Source organism: Thermobia domestica, chromosome 13 (assembly GCF_964235325.1).
Source record: "Thermobia domestica chromosome 13, izTheDome1.hap1.1, whole genome shotgun sequence".
In the NCBI taxonomy this organism is placed as follows: Eukaryota; Metazoa; Arthropoda; class Insecta; order Zygentoma; family Lepismatidae; genus Thermobia; species Thermobia domestica.
The window spans coordinates 34,289,413-34,311,344 of NC_137466.1; the positions used below are offsets into that span (position 1 = coordinate 34,289,413).

Here is a 21,932-nt window from a genome sequence, read left to right on the forward strand (position 1 = left end):
AACAATTTGGAGCAGACGGTGATGTAATGCAAATTAAAGTTAGGTGTGCACGTTTACCCAATATATTCAAAGAATACGATGAAGTGCAAAAACAGCTTGAATTAAAGGACGAAAACGATGAATATACACAGGATAGGGAGTTGTTTGAAGCTACTTACTACGATACTCTTGCAAAAATGACGTCAATTGTTGAAACAGCTGAGAAGGCTAGTAGTAGCAATAGAAGTTCGTCAGGTGATTCAACCGCGAATACAGGGTGTCTAAAATTACCAGTCATAAAGCTACCAACATTTAAAGGTCAAGTTATAGATTTCAGACATTTTCATGATACTTTCAGTAGTTTGGTTGTAAACAATCAGAGTTTAGATGATATTCAAAGATTTCATTATTTGTTGTCCTCATTATCAGGTGAAGCAAGCAAATTAGTTGAGAATATACCAGTAACAGGTGAAAATTTCAAACTTGCTTGGGAAATGATATGCAAAAGGTATAATAATCCAAAGCTAATAGCAACTGCTCATGTAAAGGCATTGTTTTCATTACCGACTGTCAGTAAAGATTCAGTGGCGGACTTAAGGACATTATTAAATCAAACTATAAGTAATGTAAATGCACTTAAGGCGTTACAGTTAGATACTCCTTTGGAGGATATATTGTTATCGCAGCTAGTTTTGGAAAAGCTAGATGAACAAACACGTAAAGACTTTGAAAATCAAACAAATAGGGAACAGTTTGCTAGTTTAGAAGAACTTCATGTCTTTTTAGAAAATAAATGCCAGGCCTTAGAATTGGTAAAGTCTACACAATCAAAGTCGCATGTCAGTAAATCTAATGTTGTTAAGGATGTAAAAAATGCTAGAAAATCTTATGTGAGTACTAATGTTTTGTGTTCGTTTTGTCAACAAAGTCATGCGTTGCACAAGTGTAATGAGTTTCAGAAATTAAGTGTATCCAAAAGATTAAGTTTTGCGAAACAGAACAAACTTTGTTTTAATTGTTTGAAAGTTGTCAACCATGTAGCGAAAGATTGTTCGCTAAGTGCATGCAAAATATGTAATCTCAAGCATCACACGTTATTGCATAGTGATTTTAAGAAATCACAGCCTAATCATGCTGCCAGTGTTGAAAATGATTCTGTTACGGAACCTGTAGAGGAAAAGTCAGTGTCTCAAGGACAGGAAGTTGTTAATACTAGTACTTATTGCTCTGTGAAGCCTAAAAGTAATGTGCGTGTTTTACTTTCAACTGCAGTTGTTCAAGTTAAAGATTGCAATGGTAAATTACATATGGTTAGGGCTTTGCTTGATAGTTGTTCCCAATCTCATTTTGCAACAGAATCTCTCATTCAAAGGTTAAAATTAAAGAAATGTCCTATCAATGTTCCTGTACAAGGTATTAATAATGTAAGTTGCAACGTTAAATACGGAAGTAAGTTACAAGTATTCTCTGCTGTAAGTGATTTTAGTGTAGATGTTGAGTGTTTTGTATTGCCCAAAATAGCGGGAAATTTACCTGATGCTGATATTGACATTAAAGAATGGAACTTTCCACCGAATTTACAGTTAGCGGATCCTAATTTCAACAAGTCTGGTAAGATTGATTTGTTGTTAGGTGCTGGAATTTTCTTTAGTCTACTCAAAGCAGGACAACAGGTGCGTCCAGGAGCGTTTCCAGTTCTCCAAAATACAGAGTTAGGATGGATAGTTTCAGGACAATATCAGACGCCAAAGCACAACAACTTCACGCCAGAACATCGAACATTCTTTTTGCACAACAACGATGATTTAAGCCATCAGCTGCAGAAGTTTTGGAAAATAGAAGATATTCAAGAAACTCCTCTATCCAAAGAAGAAAGGGAGTGCGAAGAACATTTTATCGCAAACACTAGAAGACATTCAACAGGACGCTTTATAGTGAGACTGCCATTCAAACAAGAAGTGACCCAGTTAGGTGATTCTTATAAGACAGCTGTTCAGCGTTTACAACAACTAGAAAAAAGGTTAAATAGATGCCCCAAGTTACGCACAGATTATGTGGCATTCCTTGAAGAGTATGAAGCTTTGGAACATATGAAGGAAGCGGAAGGCAGCTCTAATATTACTCAAGGATATTACTTGCCTCATCATCCAGTGATTAAGGAAGCTAGTACTACTACGAAGACTAGAGTAGTATTTGATGCATCCGCATGCTCAACTAGTGGCATTTCACTGAACGATGTTCTCAAAGTTGGTCCAACTGTGCAAGACAATTTGCAGTCAATTATATTAAGATTTCGCACCTATCCTATAGCTTTTACTGCAGATATAGAGAAGATGTATCGACAGATTTTGATTGATGAGCGTGACTGTAAATTCCAGAAGATCTTGTGGAGAAGATCAGAAGAAGAACCCATTAAGGTATATGAGTTAAAGACTGTCACATACGGAACAGCCTCAGCGCCTTTCCTTGCTACTCGCTGTCTCCAGCAATTAAGTGCAGAAGAAGCTTGTGAATATCCGAAGGCAGCACAAATTCTCAAGAATGACTTCTATATTGACGATTGTATTTCAGGGGTTGAAGGTTTGGAGGAAGCTTTAAAGATAAAGGAGGAATTAATACAAATGCTACAAAAGGGTGGTTTTTTGCTAAGAAAGTGGTGTTCCAACAGTACTGAGTTATTGGAATCCATCTCTGAAGAATTGAGAGAAACACAACTTCCATTACGCTTAGACGATAAGGGTCAAATCAAAACATTAGGATTACTTTGGCATCCAGCAACTGATTAACTTCAAGTGATGAATGGATTTACTCTAAATCAAAGGTCGAATAATAATTTAACAAAACGCAAGATGTTGGGCATTATTGCTTCAATCTTTGATCCGTTGGGAATTGTTAGTCCAATAACAATCGTATATAAGATAATTCTTCAAGATCTATGGCAAGCAAGATTGGAGTGGGATGAAACACTTCCTAAAGAACTACAGCAAAGATGCAAGACAGTACTTGAATTCATTCCTTCATTATCAGATATCAGTGTAGACAGAATGGTTCTTCAGTCGGGTACCTTGATAGACATTCAAGTTCACGCTTTCTCAGACGCTTCAGAAAAGGCTTATGGGACATGTGTGTATTTAAGATCCGTCAACAAAGATGGTCAAGTTACTTCGAAGCTATTATGTGCTAAGTCCAAAGTGGCTCCCATAAAGATTTCCCTGCCTCGCTTAGAGTTATGTGCGACAGTGTTATCAGCAAAACTTGTCAAAAAGGTAACTAAGGCATTAAAACAACGAATATCCCAGGTGTATATGTGGACAGATTCTATGGTGGTCTTAGCATGGTTAAGGGCAAGTCCAAATAGATGGAAAACATTTGTTGGCAATCGAGTCGCTGAGGTACAAGAAGTGGGAGGAGAATGGAGACACGTCGCTTCAAGTGACAATCCTGCGGATATTATATCAAGAGGAACAAGTCCTGACAAGTTAATACATAATAATTTATGGTGGAACGGTCCTCAATGGTTACAGAGTTCTTCACTTGATTGGCCTAAGACAGAGCCTGCCCCACTCAGAGAGATTCCAGAACAGAAGAAATTAAAATCAAGTTACTTAGTAACAACTCAAGATAATAGTATGATCGAAAGATTCTCTACTTTGAACAAACTTCAGAGAGTTTTGGCTTATTGCATGCGGTTTTCCAAGAATGCTAAAGTAGAAGCATCAAGAAGAAATGTAGACGCTCTTACTTTGGAAGAAATTGAAGAAGTTTTAATCAGACTAATACGAGAAGTTCAAAACTCAGTTTATGCTAAGGAAATGGCTAATCTTAAAGAAAGTGGAAGAGTTAGCAATAAGAGCAAACTCTTGTCTCTCAATCCTTTCATATGTGATCAACAATTACTAAGAGTTGGTGGAAGATTAAAAATGTCTGAACTTGAATTTGATGCTAAACATCAAATTATTCTACCACCAGATCACCACCTAACAAGACTAATTATGGAACATGAACATAGGCGATTGCTACATTCTGGATGTCAGTTAATGCTAGCATCACTAAGGCAAAGGTATTGGATACCTAATGGTAAAAATGCCATCAAGAAAGTTATTAGAAGGTGTATTACATGTCAAAGATTAAAGGCGTCTGGACCAGATCAATTAATGGGACAACTACCAAAACATAGAGTAGAACTAACAAGACCTTTCACAAATTCTGGAATTGACTTTGCCGGTCCTATTTACATCAAAACTGGTACCAGAAAGTCAAAAACAAAGGTGAAGTGCTACATTGCAGTGTTTGTGTGTTTAGCAACAAAGGCTACCCATCTCGAAGTTGTGAGTGATCTTACTAGTCAGGCATTTTTAGCTGCTTTGAGAAGATTCATATCTCGTCGAGGTAAATGCAAGCATATCTATAGCGACAATGGAACTACGTTCATTGGTGCCAACAAGGAACTTCAAGAAGTCGCAAAGTTGTTGCATACAGCTGACCATCAAGAAAGGATCAAGAATTTTGCAACTACTGAAGGAATCCAATGGCATTTTATTCCGCCATATTCGCCCAACTTCGGTGGTCTTTGGGAGGCTGCAGTTAAGTCCTTTAAATACCACTTAAGAAGAGTCATGGGAATGTCATATCTCACGTTTGAAGAATTAACAACATTAATCACACAAATAGAAGCTTGCTTAAATTCGAGACCTCTTGTAGCATTATCCAATGATCCTAATGATCCAGTAGCATTAACTCCTGGTCATTTTCTTATTGGTCAACCATTGACAGCACTACCAGAACGTGACTTACATCAGGAGAAGATTAGTTCAATTCAAAGATGGCAAAGGATCCAACAACAATTTCAACAGTTTTGGAGAAGATGGTATATGGAATATTTGTCACAACTACAAGGAAGAAATAAGTGGAAGAGAAGCTGTGCCAACATACAGCCAGGTCAATTGGTGGTTCTCAAAGAAGATAAGCTACCTCCTCTATCGTGGAAATTGGGAGTTATCACTGAAGTGCATTCTGGACCTGACGGTTTGGTTCGAGTGGCTACTGTTAAAACTTCCAATGGTTTATATAAACGCTCAATTAGAGGACTTTGTGTTTTACCAAATAATGATGAATCGTAATGTCATTCATGTTACAGTATATTTATTTCCTGTTTCAGTCTATTTTATTTGTTGTTATGTAAAGTTTGTTTCCTTTTCTTTTTTTTAAAAAAAAGGTCACTAGCCCTTTTTTGGCGGGCGGCATGTTAAGTCTTATATTATGTAGTAATATTTTTAAGAACTGGAAACACTGTTTTTACGAATTTTAGATTTCATTTGTTATTCAAGATGGAAAGTGTTGAAGAGAGGCGGTGCATAAGGCACGAGGCACGAACATTTCTTCCATAATTTTGAAGTTAAGTTTGTTATTTAAGTGCAATGAACACAGTGAAGTTATTATATGTACTTTGTGGTTTATCTTAAGTGTTAGTTAAAAACCAGCAATTAGTAAGGTATAATAAAAACTAAAAACAAGTATTGGAAGTTTCCATTGTTAGAAGACAGTCCATTACCAGTTAAGTAAATGGCGAACATTTAAGAACGTAAACATAAACACTACTATTAATATATTACTTCATATAGTTGACAATCTCCGTAAGAAAAATAAAAAAGTTAATAAATAAATCGGAAAATGTTCATTATTCCTCATAACAATGCAGTTCCACCTAACCACTGCAATTCATTTGATAGCAGTATCTCGGACCGAAATCTTCTGCAAAATTCTGCTCTAGTTTTCCCATTTAATCTAACTTGGACTTGAGTAATTGTCTGTTTGGCCTCGTTAAAGAGCGCACTACGAAAGAAAATATTCAATTGAAAACTCCAGAAATATGTCTTCGACTGGCTCGGGTATCAGCCCACTTCTTTCTACGTCGAAAGAATTATAGTCTCTCACACCATTAGCAGCGATGCCTGAAATCTCAAGAGAAAAAGTTTGAAAACAGATCCATTGTTTAGGATACTTTTCGGCTTCTCTCTATATCGAGTTTCAATCATCAAAACGTCAAGATTATCAGTCTTAACAAAAAAGATAAAAGATTATACTTTATTAACGTTCTTTTCTTATTCTTCAACCATATTCGTAAGAACATAATTTCTTGTCATAGTGTAAAACCCAGTTTCCTTCCTGTTTTAATTAAAATCTTAGTTTCATTAACCTTATCACCAGTGCTTAATGTATCAAACACTTCTTATGCATGAATTCCGATGGGGACACTAGATCAAAAAGGTATAAAAGCCTTTTCCAGTCAGTCATCCTGAGTGAGGTTTTTCCTAAGTTTTCCTAATGCATATAAGGAAAATGCCGGGATGGTACCTATCGTCAAGGTGCTTTCCTCCCCACTTCCTCGGATAGTTGACCGCCAAGGGATTCATCCTCACACGTGACGGGCTAAAATGGCCACAGATGCCGAACGGATAATTCTACGACACGGTTTTCTACACATAGTAAGCACTGAACCGTTATTAACGTAACTTTGAGTTTTACGTCCCACGATTATGCCGGGTAGGATTTAGAAGACGGTGATGATGAGAAATGAAAGACATGGTGGAACGAAGAAAGTGGGAGGAAACGACAGAACTCCAAGAAAACCCATGCACACGGTGTTTGTCCACCACAAAGTTCACTTGGCGCGAGCTGGGATCGAACCAGGGACCCCATGTACCAGAGGTAAACGCTCTACCACTGAGCCACCGCGGCCCTATTAACGTAACAGTACGATTGAGTTTAAAATGTAACTCTGTCTTACCCACTTCTTAATGCATTTAATGAGAAAGAACAGAATGACATGTGCTCCGAACATTTATTTTTAATCTACTGCAAGTCTGTCCGTCAGGCTACATTTCAAAAGTTAATATTAAATTAAGCTTTCTTAGCAGAACTTCTAATTACTTACGTAAAAGAAAAACTTAATTATTTTGTTAGGATCAAATTAACTTACTACTTTGATACCAGCAATTTCACACAATTTCAAATCATTACAAACAATATGTAAATGATATTGCAGATGCATGCAGTAGTGCATTATTATAAACTCTCAAGTAAATAACATACATACATAATGAACACAAAACAACTACATAAGACAAAAATAAAACGTTAAGATTCAACTGTATTTAGTACCGTAAGAATAAGGCTGCACATACAAAAATGATACATGAGATACTAATTTATGAACTATTATTCAGTGAACACATCACTATTTTGAGAAAAATAAACACACTGCTGAACAAGACTGCACTTATTTAATAAATGTAAATGTGTTTATTTTTCTGATTTTATTCGCAAGACGTATTACTATGATTGTACATCACTATTTTACTTTAAAGCTTGAAGCTCTGCATCGATAGAGAATGAAAATGTCGTATGGGCTTTCATTAGGAATATTTTGAAATCGTAAATTTCGATTTCGTGCAAGAATTATGGTCATATCAAACACCACCACTTGCATTAGCTGAACAAACAAAACAAAACAAAACAAAACAAAACAAAAAAACTGGTATATACGAGGGTCATTCCGAAATTAATACATCCTATTTTTTGTGTTGACTTTGTCCGTGCCAGATATCGGTGTAGTGCTAATGCTTGAACCTTCCTCTTTTATTTTCAGCTGGTCCCGTTGTTCTGCAGCGGTTGGTGCCAGCATACGAGTGTTCCAAAATTTAGCCTGATATGGACGTACGTATAAAACAACGATGTGTGATTGGATTCTTCACTGCTGAAGGAATTGTGCCGATTGAAATTCATCGACGCTTGGTAGAGGTTTATGAGAATGATACAATAGACGTGAGCAATGTGAGGCGATGGGTACGGCATTTAAGGTGGTGCAAAGGGTGTTCATGACAAGCTACGGCCCGGTCGACCCTGCACAGCTGTCATCTCTCGCAATGAAGAGCGTCTTGATCAACTCATCCGTATTGATCGCCGGATAACGACCAGCGAATTGTGTACAAAGCTGAATGTAGCGAACATTTTCAAGACTCGGAAGCTGTTGTGAAAACTATAAGGAAGTGGTTAGCCTCAGCTGGTTCCGATTTTTACAAGCGCGGCATGCAGGCTTTGGTTCATCGTTGGCAGAAGTGCATAACGAATGGTACAGCGCAGGGAATCAACATGACGTCTAAGTGGCACGAATCATGTCAGGAGAAACATCGGCGTCCTCCCACGCACACTTATTTTGGAGCAAAAGACTTCGTCGTTTCACAATAAAATTACATGCTCATGTTGCAGTTTTTTGCTGCGGACTGTATCTCCAGATCCGTAAAACCCTCGGTAATTTTTTCAGGACATATATAACAATCAATCAGTTAAACTCATCTACTGTTTAGAGTACAAGAATAAACTTTCAGCTTTGGTTAATAATAATAATAAATTAAATTTCAGTTTAATGTTTAGTTTCATTAATAACGTTAACCTGTGGTAAACACCTGAAATTTGCTATTACAAAAGAATCCTGGAAAGCTAACATGATAAAGTTTCTTTCATTCTGATCATAATGCCTTCCTGCGTTTATTTATTTATTCTACTTTGTTACTAACACTCAATCATATGGAAATTTCTTCCTTACCTGAAGATTCACTTGCTGTAACATCAGCATCTAAAGAGCAACTGCCGATGGACTCAACTGATGCCATCTTCTGCGCCACTTTCTCCATCTGCGGAGAGCGAACTACTATCTTGTTGCGTATACTGAGGGTGTGGGGGCGAGGTGTGCCTTTGCCCTGTCGAAGACTGGAAAAGAAAGCAAATTGATCACTTCCATTATATTCCACAAACAGATTATTTCAAACACAAAAAGCTAATTGATACAATTAATGATAAAGAACCAAACAGAACCTTCAAATGTCAAAGACAGAACTTTTTTTCATTATTGGTTTTATGTTAATTTATTCCCTTAATATTCCATAGTTACATCTTACTGGTTAAATAAAAGTCAGAACGCAAAGAACAATATGTAAACAGTTCAATAATATTAAAGTACTCGTAGTTTTAATACTGATAATTTCAGCACCTCACAGACACCTTTGTCATACCAATTACGAATCCAGCTTCTTCACGTCTTTCAAAACATCTTTTTGAACATGAATATAATTTCAGACATATCAATCCCACGTTAAGTCGTCAAGAAAGCTCCACATATCGTGTAGAGTTGGCTGATGTACACGCATAATGTATGTAAGTAAATTATGTTATTAACGAAAGATGAATGTATGTTAATTGCGTTCTAATGGATTCTGCTAATATAAAACTCGGCACGGGTAATTAGAAAAATAATAACGGATATATTAAGGTAAAAGTGTACACTCCTCCTTAGTTTTACGGACTTCTATTTAATTGCTGTCGAGAGCAATGGTCAAAATCTGGACCAGCCGATTCAGTTTGAAATTCCTAATTCTAAACTAAAAATGTTGAATTTGAGTGCTTAATAGTGTATATAAACAGATATCTTATACTATGACTTTGGAAGTACTGTACTGTATCATCCTTTTTTCTTTCGGAATGTAATTGTGGATATTAGCCACTACAGACTTAGCGTTGGAACTTACCGATACGTGGCAACATCGTACCGCTACCGCCCTTTCTAGTCCGTTAAACGGCGGATAAGTCTGTACGATTGTCGGGTGGACAATATTCATTTACTTGATTTATTTATTTATCAACACAACAGGCATAAGCCCAATTATAGTGTTGGTGTATTACAAAATAAATTTACAATAGCTTTCTTAATAGTATTTCTGTACAGTTCATATAATTTACAACAGTATTTCTGTATAATTCATACTACAGATGTCAATTTCTTTGTGGTTGACACATATTTTGTTGTAAGAAGAGCATATTCTCCAGATTGGTGACTTTATATATATATATATATATAACAGGTCAGAGCTATCTGCACGAGTTTTAAGTGTCGGGACATGAAAAATTAATGTCGATATCAGATCCGTACAATTAAACTTCTTTTGTACTAATTTGTGGAGAAAAATTAGATCTATCCCGTTTCATCTTTGTTCAAGTGTACGGATACAGAAGCTGTCTGTCTACTAATGTTAGTTTCCATAAGATGGGTAGATTCCAGTTATCCAGATAGTGTATGCCAAGTATTTGATAAATTTAGATTGGATTTTTTCCAGTTGGTATTAGTATTGCTGTTGTGATGGATTCTAGATCACAGAAGGATATTCCAGTTTTGGTTGGACATAGGAGTAATACATTTTTGTTAGTGTGGTTAATATATAATGAACGATTATTACAATGATATGTTACACGAATGATGTTAAATATAATGGAATTAAATGAATAAATATGATTCGTAACTTTGTCGTATATGATAACCAAGCCATTGGGTACTAACTACCTGATGAAGTATTGATTACGAAACCAATTCCCTATAAACAGTAATAAGGAGGGAAATCAATCACTGAATCACTAAAAAGGTAGAAAAAAAGGCTCTCGACACTACAGTAACGAATTTCAGAAAGTACTACTGGATCAAAAATCGAGCCCGGATCTCAAACTTGATGCTAACTACTATGCTATCCAGTTCATTACCTGATCAGCCATACTTTTCACTTTTGAAATTGGTGCTCTGTTATTCATTACAGATTAATTACACACAAGATATGATGCACAAAATAAAATAAGTTTATTCCTGCACTTCTCATAAAAAGCTGATAAATAAGGATTGACTGATCCTTTCATCATAGTGTTTAATGGGGACGTCAGCAGTAAAGTATTTGTCCTTGTTACGAAAATTTAAATTAAAAAATGGGAAATAATCTGAGATAATCTTATTAACAGACAAAAACATCACGAGTGAGTCACGTAAATAGTTTATTTTCTTCTATAACTTAAAAAAAAGGAAGGTGCAACCAGACCATATGACTTTGCAACTGTTGATAAAAAATATTAAAACAAGCTTTATGGGAACAACTTTTCTTCTCATACAAAAGAGAATTTCCTTCTGTTAATCTTATCAGAGACTCGACCTTCGTAACTGCTTTGACGGCGAATAAGTCGCTGAAACTACAAGCATTAAAATTAAGAAGAGAACATTTGAATATTGACAAATTGTTTACATATTAAATATACTTTTTCTTTTAATTATAGACCACTATAATTATCAGATGAATATTAATTGATGTATCCAAGTAAACATTCGTATATAATGAGGCTAATATTCACGCCAATTCTTTATTTTCCAGACTCCATATGTAAGTTTTAAACTCCAAGGGAAGGAAACAGGCCATTCCAACCCTGAGCTACGAACGATACATGAGCTAGAACAGTGGTTCTCAATCTTTTCTGACAGACAACACACTTTACTGAACGTCCACACATTTGTTTAATAATAATAATAATAATAATAATAATAATAATAATAATAATAATAATAATAATATCTATTATAATGGTGAAACCAATCAGTTTTTATAACGAATTCTATATAGCACTGAGCTGGAGGTGTTGACTGATACAGCTTGTCTCGATTTTAACAAATTATTAAATTCTTCATGATTTTGAAATTCTAAAATTTCGCGACACAGTGTGTAGCAAAACATCGGTTGAGAACAACTGAGCTAGAAGCTAAATTCAGAACACTCAGACAAGACAAGATCGGACTGGAAATAATATTCTGATCGTGACCAAGTATCCTTAACAGTTAGAGAGTGAACTCTGGTTTGGAAAGACAACAGGAATAACAGCGTTGGAAGCAGATATGTTGACGAACACCTAACTACAGGCCATCTGCCAAAAAGTTCTTCGTCCTGTTAGACTAGCGAGTCTGATTTAGTTTTAGTACCAAGCATCCAACTTCCTTAGCTTCATACTCAGATATCTGCCTTCTTGTTTTCATATGTAAGACTGGGGCCAAGAGATGATAAAGTCAACACATCCGGGATGTGTCTTCCAGAAAGCACAGAGAACTTGTTAGAGATGGAACGTGAGCCTGGGTACCAAGGGTGGACACGGAGTCAATCAAATAAGAGACAAATTCAATACATTGTTGTGATTATAGCCAATACCCTACTTGATATTCGAATATTTTACAAAATATTATCAACGTGATTTTGCACTAAAAAATGAACAGTTTACACATCCAAAAAGTTCTGTCAGAGTTTGATCCTACAAAGAGAAAGGCGATATCGTGAAGTACGAGGGCAAGTCAAGAAAGACTTGGACTGATTTTTTTTCCCGGCAGTTCTGTTAACGCTGGAGCTTCATAGTTTGGCATACAAGTAGGGTGGGTCTTGCTGTGCATATATATAAAATGTTGTTAAGGAATCATTGCATGTTTGGTAACCACGACTTTTTATTGCAGGTGATGTTCTGCGCCGCCTCTAGAAGTCGCCTATAGAAGAAATGGAGTCATTACGAGATGAACAATTTGCAGCTATACGGTTCTGCTATCGCCTGGGGAAAAGTGCAACAGAAACTCTAGGAATGTTGAGAGCAGCCTACAAAGATGACGCTCTGCTACGAAGTACCGTGTTCTGGTGGTTCAAAGAGTTTAAAGAGGGCCGAATGACAATCACGAAAGCTGGTGGACCAGGTGTATCAGCGTCAGCTGTTACTGAGGTGAACATTAACACGGCAGCAGTCATTGTTAGAGAAGATCGCCGCATCAGTATCGACGATCTGGCAGCCGCACTACGCATATTTCATGGCAGTGCCTTGAAAATTTTGCATGACCACCTCCACATAAGCCGAGTGTGTGCGCGATGGATTCCGCGACTCCTGACACCAGACCAGAAGGCCGTTCGAGTGGAGACTTGCAGGGAGCTGTTGCAAAGGTTTGAGGATGGTGGAGACGCCTACCGCACCGTGCGACTTTTTTCTATTCCCTGCCCTAAAATCCAGACTGCGTGGACGTCGCTTCTCCGATAATTCCGAGGTTCTGAAGGCATCGGAGGCGGTTTTGAAGGACCTCTCAAAGAATGGCCTGCGACACGTGTTTGAGGATTGGAAGACTCGAATGAAAAAGTGCATTCAAATGGGCGGGGACTACTTTGAAAAGGATCATGTGCCTGTTGCTGAGTAATAATAAATTGCCTAGAAAAAAAAATCAGTCCAAGTCTTTCTTGACTAGCCCTCGTATATGGAACATCCAGTAACAGATAGAGAAGCAGTTTCTGAAATCGATTAAGATTCCCAGGAATACATTTCATCCTCATCCTTAACTCGCTACTTAAACCAGAGGTTATACAAAAACGATAAGAGATAACGGGAAGCGGCTTTTTCTGGAATCGATTTGGTGTTCTAAAAATAGATACCCCGTTTTTAAACCGGAAGTGGAAGAAATCAACCGGCCGGTTTTAACGTTGATCGCCATAGAATAAAAATCATAACAGATACTAAGGAAAGGTTTTCCGTAATCAATTAAGCATCCCAGGGATATATTCCATTTCCAATCTAATCTCTCTATTAAAATCGAAAATGACAGAAATTAACTACTTCCTGCTTTATCACTGATCCTTATGAAGTAAAAACAGTAATAGATAGCGAGAAGTAGATCTTTGGAACCGGATTAAGCGTTTCACGAATATATTCCATCTCCACTCTAATCTCTCTACTAAAATCAGAAATCGTATATTCTCACTTTCGGTTTCAATAGAGAAAATATTACGCCATACAAACCACACTTTTTCACGGGATGTACACATGACACTGTTACTTGTTCTAAACGTAAAATGTAATTATCCCATTTCTTCTAGTATTGTTCCCATGTCTCTCTCTCTTATATATATATATTTCTCTCTGCTTCTCTTCTTTCTTCAGTTTCAACTACATACAAAAGAGCGAAGTTATCGCTGAAGGTTATCACGGACTTTATAGCTGTGTCTTAAATGATTTACAGTGATCAAAGTGAGCCGTGAAATGCCTCATTAAAGGAACAAATAATTTCAAACACATTCCGGCAGATATTAGGTCCATTAATTTTAGTATTTAAGAAAGCTTTTCATCCTTCTTCTGTCACTGCATAAGTTAGTGGCACATAAAGACTTGAGTCACAATTCCAGCAATTATTGATACAAATATGATCATTTTTTAAAATACACAACCGTAAAAACATGCGCTTTTGTCTCTGTTTTCATTGTGGCTACCGTATATGCATTTACAAGTGCTATACTGAAATTGGTAAGGAATTTAGTATTCTGAACCAGATAAACATGCAAACAGCAGTATCAACTATTCTTTCTATTTTATAACAATTCGAATAATGTGTAGGATAATCATTTAAAAATAATTTAATAATTCTACATTCCGTGGGGATACTTTTCTTCACGCCTTAACCAAAGTTAGTTATCAGCCTTAACCAAATACAGCTGACAGACCGGAAGACCGTACCCAACCAGCCTGCAGAAAAACAGAATAAGCCAATGACACTCCCATGAAGACGCTCAAGGTAATTAAAAAGTAACGGTTTGGAATAACAATGTATTAAAATTAAAGACATGCTCTCCAAATTTGGATCTTGTTACTTGAATTTCATTGCACTCCTACCGTATATTTAAGAAACATGCGTGATGTATGGTTCATATGAAGCTGTATAGATAATCTCACGCATGGATACCTATAAATTAAGTATAACTTCAAAATATCAGTTCGCCCAGTTTCTATTGTTTCTACTGAGATTAATGAACTGTTGTATACATTCTGAACACTGTAGAAGTTTAGGATTTACTCCATATTTAACTTTCGTATAAGAATATTACGTTATACAGGCAGATATGAATTTTGAACAGATCTCCTCGCATGCAATTATACGGATGTATGTTGCCTTGCCTAGTATTGGAGATGTTTAACCCTGACTTCCGTTAAAATCTATTAAATTTTCCGGGACAGGACGTTTGGGCGCCGCCATTTGGGCGCGGACGTTTTGGTGCCGGACGTTTGGGCGCAAAGCCGTTTAGGCGCCAGACGTTTGGGCGCGAGGTACACCTTGTCTCAAAAAGGTTGAGCGCATTCTTTATTGGTGTTTTGAGGCAAAAATTTTCTAAGTCCAGCTTCGGGTATCTTCGGGAAAAAGTAAGCTAGGTTCGAACCTCCAAGCCAGCCTTTGCAATCGGGAAAAAGTTTACAGATGTGTTTTTCTTCTTTTAAATATAATAAGACTTGTTACCAAGTGTTTAAAAAAGCAACATTGATTGAAATACTTAATGATACAATATTTCGAAACCTTGCACATGCTTGTTTGTCATTTAGCTTTCTATACATAATGGAACATTTAAATACGTTAAAGAATCTTTCCATATGTAAAGGAATGCTCAAAGTTAAGAAATAGAACATAATTATCGCCTGAGTACTAAAATAAAAGTCAAAGTAGAACAGAAACAGCGTTTGTCATGGATATGAATGTCATAATTATCTTGAGATCCGTTATACATCGCTAGAAGCTTAGTTCTAGAAGTCCTTGTGTTAGCTCATTGGTAAGCTGTCGGATTTCAAATCATAAGGTTGTGAGTTCGAATCTCATCTGGGTCAATACTTTTCTTAAAATTATATTTTCCGCAATGCATGAACAAATATATAAAATAATTACATTAAAATACATAAGTTGTTTATATATAACATAATAATTGCAGAACATAGTAATTATTATGTTTAAAATATAACATCTGAGATAATTTTCACAGTAGGTCGTTATTATATATCAGAATGTTAAATACAAGTTAGGAAAATCGTTTAATAGCAATAAATAAGTTATGTAGTGTATTTATTTGCAGCTATTTGTCATACAGATTTAACTTCTCAATATTCCCATTACAGTATGTTATTTATATTCGTGAAATACAGTATATTCCTACGGATATAGAAAGTGTATAAACAGAGTATCCAAAGTCGTATCCTGCTTCAAGACACATAGCTTTTCCCGGTCCCCTTAACGTCACGGGGAGAAACACAAATTCTCTTTAGAACGGAATGTCGTTACTTAGAGTCTCATTCGAATACGTTGAATATGCTTTTGTGTATTCATCTCTCTCTCTCTCTCTCTCTTTCGCTTTGTTTATGTGTGTGTGTGTGTTGCAGAATATCCCAAGTTGAATACAACATTTGCAAAGTATATGAGCATCATTGTCATCGAATACCAGAAATTGAAAGTCGTGTTTCTTCGGGTTAGGTTTACGTGTTCATGTTAGCTCACTGGTAGAGTACGGACTTGCCACTGAAGAGGTCTTGAGTTCAAAGCCTACAGCTAATTATCATTCTTTTGTTAGTAGGATTGCACAGAAATCGGATACAAAGAGTGGTTTACTTCTAGAAATATTTTCAGAAGAGTTTAGGTAGCCCTGAAAAGGGCTGTTTTCGGGAGTTAAGGCGGGGTCATTAATATTGTGTCCAAGACCCTTCTGAATTTATTACACGCTCCATTCTTCTGGGCATGGAATCTATTACATGGGTGACAAATCTATCTCCTTCCCCTACCTCCAGCCATGCTTCAGAAACAAGATGCCACAGGTCATCCTGAGTTCTTGGTGGATCTGCCTCAGGCCAACTTTCCCTTAGAGTACGCTTCATTTCTGCTCACATATTTTCCATGAGATTGAGGTCTGCTCCACGAGGCGGCCAGTCGATTAAATCAATCTCAGGATGCCCTGCGAACCGTTCCTGAACCACACGGGAATTATGTATTGGCGACTGGTATTGCTGGAACTGAATTACACCATCAGGCTGAAACAGATGGCACCATGATATTACTGATAATGTCTAAGTACTGAGCATTGTCCAGATGTCCTTCAATTCTATGAAGCTGTCCTGCTCCGCGACAGGAAATCCAACCCCAACATAAAATAGATACATGGCCACTGCGATTGCAAGCAGCCACATATCCATGGTCATATCGGGTGCCTCTCGGACGATACACAAAACGGCGTCCCTCCTTTGATGTTGTGAATATGGATTCATCTGAGAAAACTACGTTTTCCCAATTGAGACCCACATTCGCCTGTGCAAACGCGAGACGGTAATTTTGTGGTCGTCTGAGAGTTTTTCCTTCACGGCAGCAACACGGCCACGTAACCCAGCATGACGAAGCCTTCGCAGAGCTGTATGCTTACTACCAGGAAAGAGAGAAGCTTCCCTTATCTGTCTAGACGTCCTTAGTGGGTCTAACCGGGCTTCGTTTACTAATCTCGCATCTTGGGCTTCGGTTGACACATGCGGACGACCAGGAGATCGTAAATTACCAGTCTGACCTGTAGCACCATATTTCCGAATCCATTGCCTTGCTGTAGAGGCCGGGACACCTACTCGCCTGCTAGCTGCAGTTGCAGAATAACCTTCAAACTCCCATAAAGTAATTACTGCTGTACGTCTATCCATAGTTACCAATGTTCTGAGAAGAAAGCAATAGGTAAAAGCTAGTACCTGACGTGTGATTGGTTACTTGCACGACAAGCCTATTGTGGGGCTGGCGAACGACTTGGTCAACGACTCGCGAAAGAAATCTGAAAATGGTGCGCGTAATAATAATAATAAAAACAGTTTTTCTAAAGGAATATTAATACATACGAAAAGCTGTTTAAAGAATGAATTGTTATACTGACTTTACACGTATAAAAACATATACCATATACCAAACAGATTGAGCGATATGATTATAGCTGTTTTGAGACGAACACTTTCGAAGTCCAACTTCGGGTGTCTTCGGAAAACAGTAAACTAAAGCTGCTGGTTCGAACCTCCAAAGCCAACCTTAGTAATCGGGAAAAGATGTACAGATATGTTTTTCCTTCTGTTAAATATAATAAGACATGTTGAAATGGTATTAAGTGTAGAAAAAAGTAACATTGATTGAAATACTTAATGATACAATATTTCGAGACTATGTATTCACACTCTCGTTTCGTCATTGTGATTTCCATACGGAAAAGAGCATTTACGTATGAGCTCAGTTATATTTCAGAAGCAGCTTCCGAAAAGCGGTCATGTTAGCTCAGTGGTACACCACCGAGCGTTTAAATCGTGAGTTCGATACCCGTTCAGGTGAGATTCCTTTATGATATTCTACTTTCCTCAATGCATGAAAATTATGTAAAATAGTTACATTACAATTCATCAGTTGTATATATATTTTCATATCATCAGTTGTATATATCAGTTGAATATATATATTCATATCATTTCACGGCATAAGTAATTCTTATCTTTAAAATATAACATCTGAGGTATTCACAGAACGTCGGTGTGTTATGTGTGAATATTGAATACAAATTTAAAAAATCGTGTAATAGCAATAAATAAGTTATGTAATATATTTATTTGCAGCTACTTTCATCGCAGATAACTTCTCAATATTCGCATTACAGCATTTAGGTAGAGCATATCGAAAATCGGATCGTGGTTCAAGACAAAAAACTAGCTAGCCCCAAACTGTCACGTAAGAGATTCACGAATCGCAAAAGTAAAGTGAAGAGATTGAGAGCGGTAATTCCTTAATCGCTCTCTCTCAACTCTCTCTTATCTGCATTTATACATATAAAAGAGTATGTATGTATGTTCCATCATAACTCATGTATGCCTAGAGCAGGGTTTCTCAACCTGGGAGTCGCGGCCCCTAGGGGATCGCGAAGATAAGCGGAAGAGATAAATATAGTTAGAATCTAATACCAGAAATTATTTTTAAATATTATTTTTAATTTTGTTCTGATAGGCATACTTTTATTTTTTATACACACTGTAAAGAACAATAAAAAATAAGTCTACTGAACATTTTCAAAGGGTGTAGAATTCGTGTTACTATTCGGTTCAAAGTCTCTTGTCGTCGCGAATTCTGTCGAGAAATTTGAAGCTTAAAATATACAAAACGATAATCATGCCTGTTGTTCTGTATGGTTGCGAAACATGGTCGCTTACTCTGAGGGAAGAACATAGACTGAAAGTATTTGAGAACAAGATCCTTAGACGAATATTCGGACCCAAGAGGAACGGGAATGGGGAATGGCGGAAACTTCATAACGAGGAACTACATAATTTATACGGTTACCCAACATTGTTAGGGTCGTCAAGTCTAGGAGGCTTAGGTGGGCAGGTCAGGTAGCTAGAATGGAAGAAAGTAGAAACGCTTTGAAAGTCTTGACTGGAAGACCAAACGGAAAACGACCATTAGGAATACCTAGGGGCAGATGGGAGGACAATATTAAGATGGATCTCGCTGAGATAAGAATACAAAGTAGAAACTGGATCCAATTGGCTAAGGATAGAAGTCAGTGTAGAGCTTTTCTGAACGCGGCATTGAACCTCCGGGTTCCATAGGCCATAGAGTTAGTTAGTTAGTAGAGTTGTTTAAAAATGAATTTAAATCAAAGAGGTATGATATAAAACTAATGAGAACTGTATATAGAAATACCAGAAAAATACACATGAAACAAAACCTGCACATTGAAATACAATTAAAATTAAAACCTAATGAGGTACCTAAGCATGGTGTAATTTCACTAGTGCAGCAATGCCCGGTTCAATCTTCATGACGAATATTATCAAGCCGTTTTCAACTGATAAGCGATTTCTTATCTTTGTTTTAATGTTTACCATAAAAAAAAAAAAAAAAAAACACTTTCGCACAAGTACGATATAGCAAATGGAATTATTACTTTTAAAGCAGCAATCACCAGACCAGGATATTCTTCTCTCCTCATCAGGCAGAACTTGTCCAAGTCTTCGTTACAGAAAACCAGTTGCAAAGACTTGTCGCATGATCATTCTATTATTTGGTCAAGAAGTTGTGGGCTTAGATCGGATACGTTAATGGCCTCTTCAATGAAGGAGTTTAACATCCATCTTGAACCAGCACCTTCGTCGTTGGAAATATAGATATTACAGTTACTGTATCCACTGTCAGTGCCGGGCGCCGAAAAGAGGGGCCACACATTTCGGAGGAAGTGTGTTACTCAAGTTAGGAAAGTGCATGTGCACATGTGTAAAATAGAAGGAAAAACGTAATAAAATGTGCTCAAAATTAAGGAAAGGTAGGGTTTATTTTGAAAATGTTATTGAGCTTCGTGCCAACCATGGTGGCGCTTCGTAGCTAGTCTGTCGACGTCACTCATATATACGGTGACATCGCACTATACTCTCGCCCCGGGCAATGATTTTCCATGGCACTGTTCACTATAAACAAAAAAAAAAAAAAAATGGATTCTACTATTATAGAAATAGGTATGTTAAAAATCCCACACAAGCTTATTATAAAACAAATTATAAAAGGGTCGCTGGCAAGAGCGTGTGATAAAAGGGGATCGTGATAGGAATTAGATTGAGAACCACTGGCCTAGAGTAATTTTAACCACATTTCTTATAGTTTCAAAAAGAGTGCTGTCGGGTTACCTATGGTGAATGGGAGGGGGATACATATAAAAGATTGCTAGAAAATGATCGATATTAGGTTCATAGTTTTCGGGGTCGCTTAGATAAATAGTGAGACTTTCAATTTCGCTTAACTCCAATTAAGCTCTCATTAGTAGGGATGGGCACGAACGACTTTTCTTTGAAACTCGACTCGACTCGAAACAGACATCTTTGAGGTCTACTCTTGGACTCGGCGCAAAAAATATCTTCCAACTCGACTCGGATTAGAGTCAAGTCGAACCAAAACGAGCCAAATCCTGTGTGTAGTCCTACCTAGACAATACATAGACAATAATTATTCTATCATCAATTATACTACTGTTACTACAAATAATAATAATAATAATAATAATAATAATAATAATAATAATAATAATAATAATAATAATAATAATAATAATAATTATTATTATTATTATTATTATTATTATTATTATTATTATTATTATTATTATTATTATTATTATTATTATTATGACAACACCGTGTACAAACATGAACGATAGATGGTTAGTAAAGGAATACTAAAAGCTAGTTGACTGCCGACGTCGGTAGTCATGAAGTCTACAAGGCAAGGACATCGTTCATTACCCTAAGCTGTAAGCGTCGGTGGACTACAGATGGTCAACTATTGACCTCTCGCCAGAAATTGGTGGCCCCGCAGCGACGATCCGTGATGGCCCAATTTCCATATTGAAAACTTTACTACCAGCGGCAGAGACGCGATGAAACGCCAACGAACCACAAAATTACTCTCCCAAAATATGTTAAAATGCCTATATGTGTGATTTGTTTATATTTAGGTGAAACAAAAAAACACAAAACAAATACCCCGGGGTGGACGCGAACTATCAATATTACGATTACTAGGCACGTGTTCTTCTGACTTCCCCACGGAAACGATCATTAAAAGCTTGGTTGTTGAAGGATAAATCATTGACGTCTTAATTTAGCCAATCAGACAAACCCCTACATCTCGAGTTCTAGGAGGTCATACCGTGAACCGTTTCAGATTTATTGCTTTCTGGTGGAGTACTATCCATGCGCAAAATTTGAGCATAATAGCCGACATGCATCTTCGGTGCCTCTTATCTTTAGTACAATTTTAACCAGAGATGGTGTGGGTCAATGAAAATTTGATCCACGACCCACCATGACCCACTATGACCCACCACCCAAATGACCCATTGGCCCACTCTGACCCATCAACCATCGTGATCCACTCTGACCCACCACCAACTATGAACCACTCTGAACCATTGCGACCAACTCCGACCCACCAAAACCCATCGACATCAACTCTGACCGATGACCCACGTCCTCCTCTCCATTGACTAAAGAGATTACACTTGTAATAAAACAAGACTGTGAAATTATCACTTATCGGAGTTTGAATTTCTACCGTCATTGGCTCAAGCACCTCTTTGTTACAATACTGGTGGGTCTGACCTTTACGATATATAATGGCAAAGTGTTTCTCATCTTCCGAATTAAAATGAATTTAAATTTATCATATGTAATTATTTCTTTGTTGCCTTACAGACACATTTCAGTAGAAAATAGGGTGA

At 37.0% G+C, this 21,932-nt stretch overlaps 1 protein-coding gene across 1 annotated transcript in view; it reads right to left on the minus strand.

Moving 5' to 3' along the window:
- The window catches only part of LOC145668089 (uncharacterized), a 428,593-nt gene that overhangs the window by 54,753 nt on the left and 351,908 nt on the right, over positions 1–21,932 (minus strand). The window contains exon 5 of the mRNA XM_081735605.1: positions 8,585–8,748. Coding sequence (XP_081591731.1) covers positions 8,585–8,748 — 164 coding nt within the window. The remainder of the gene's footprint in view (positions 1–8,584; positions 8,749–21,932) is intronic.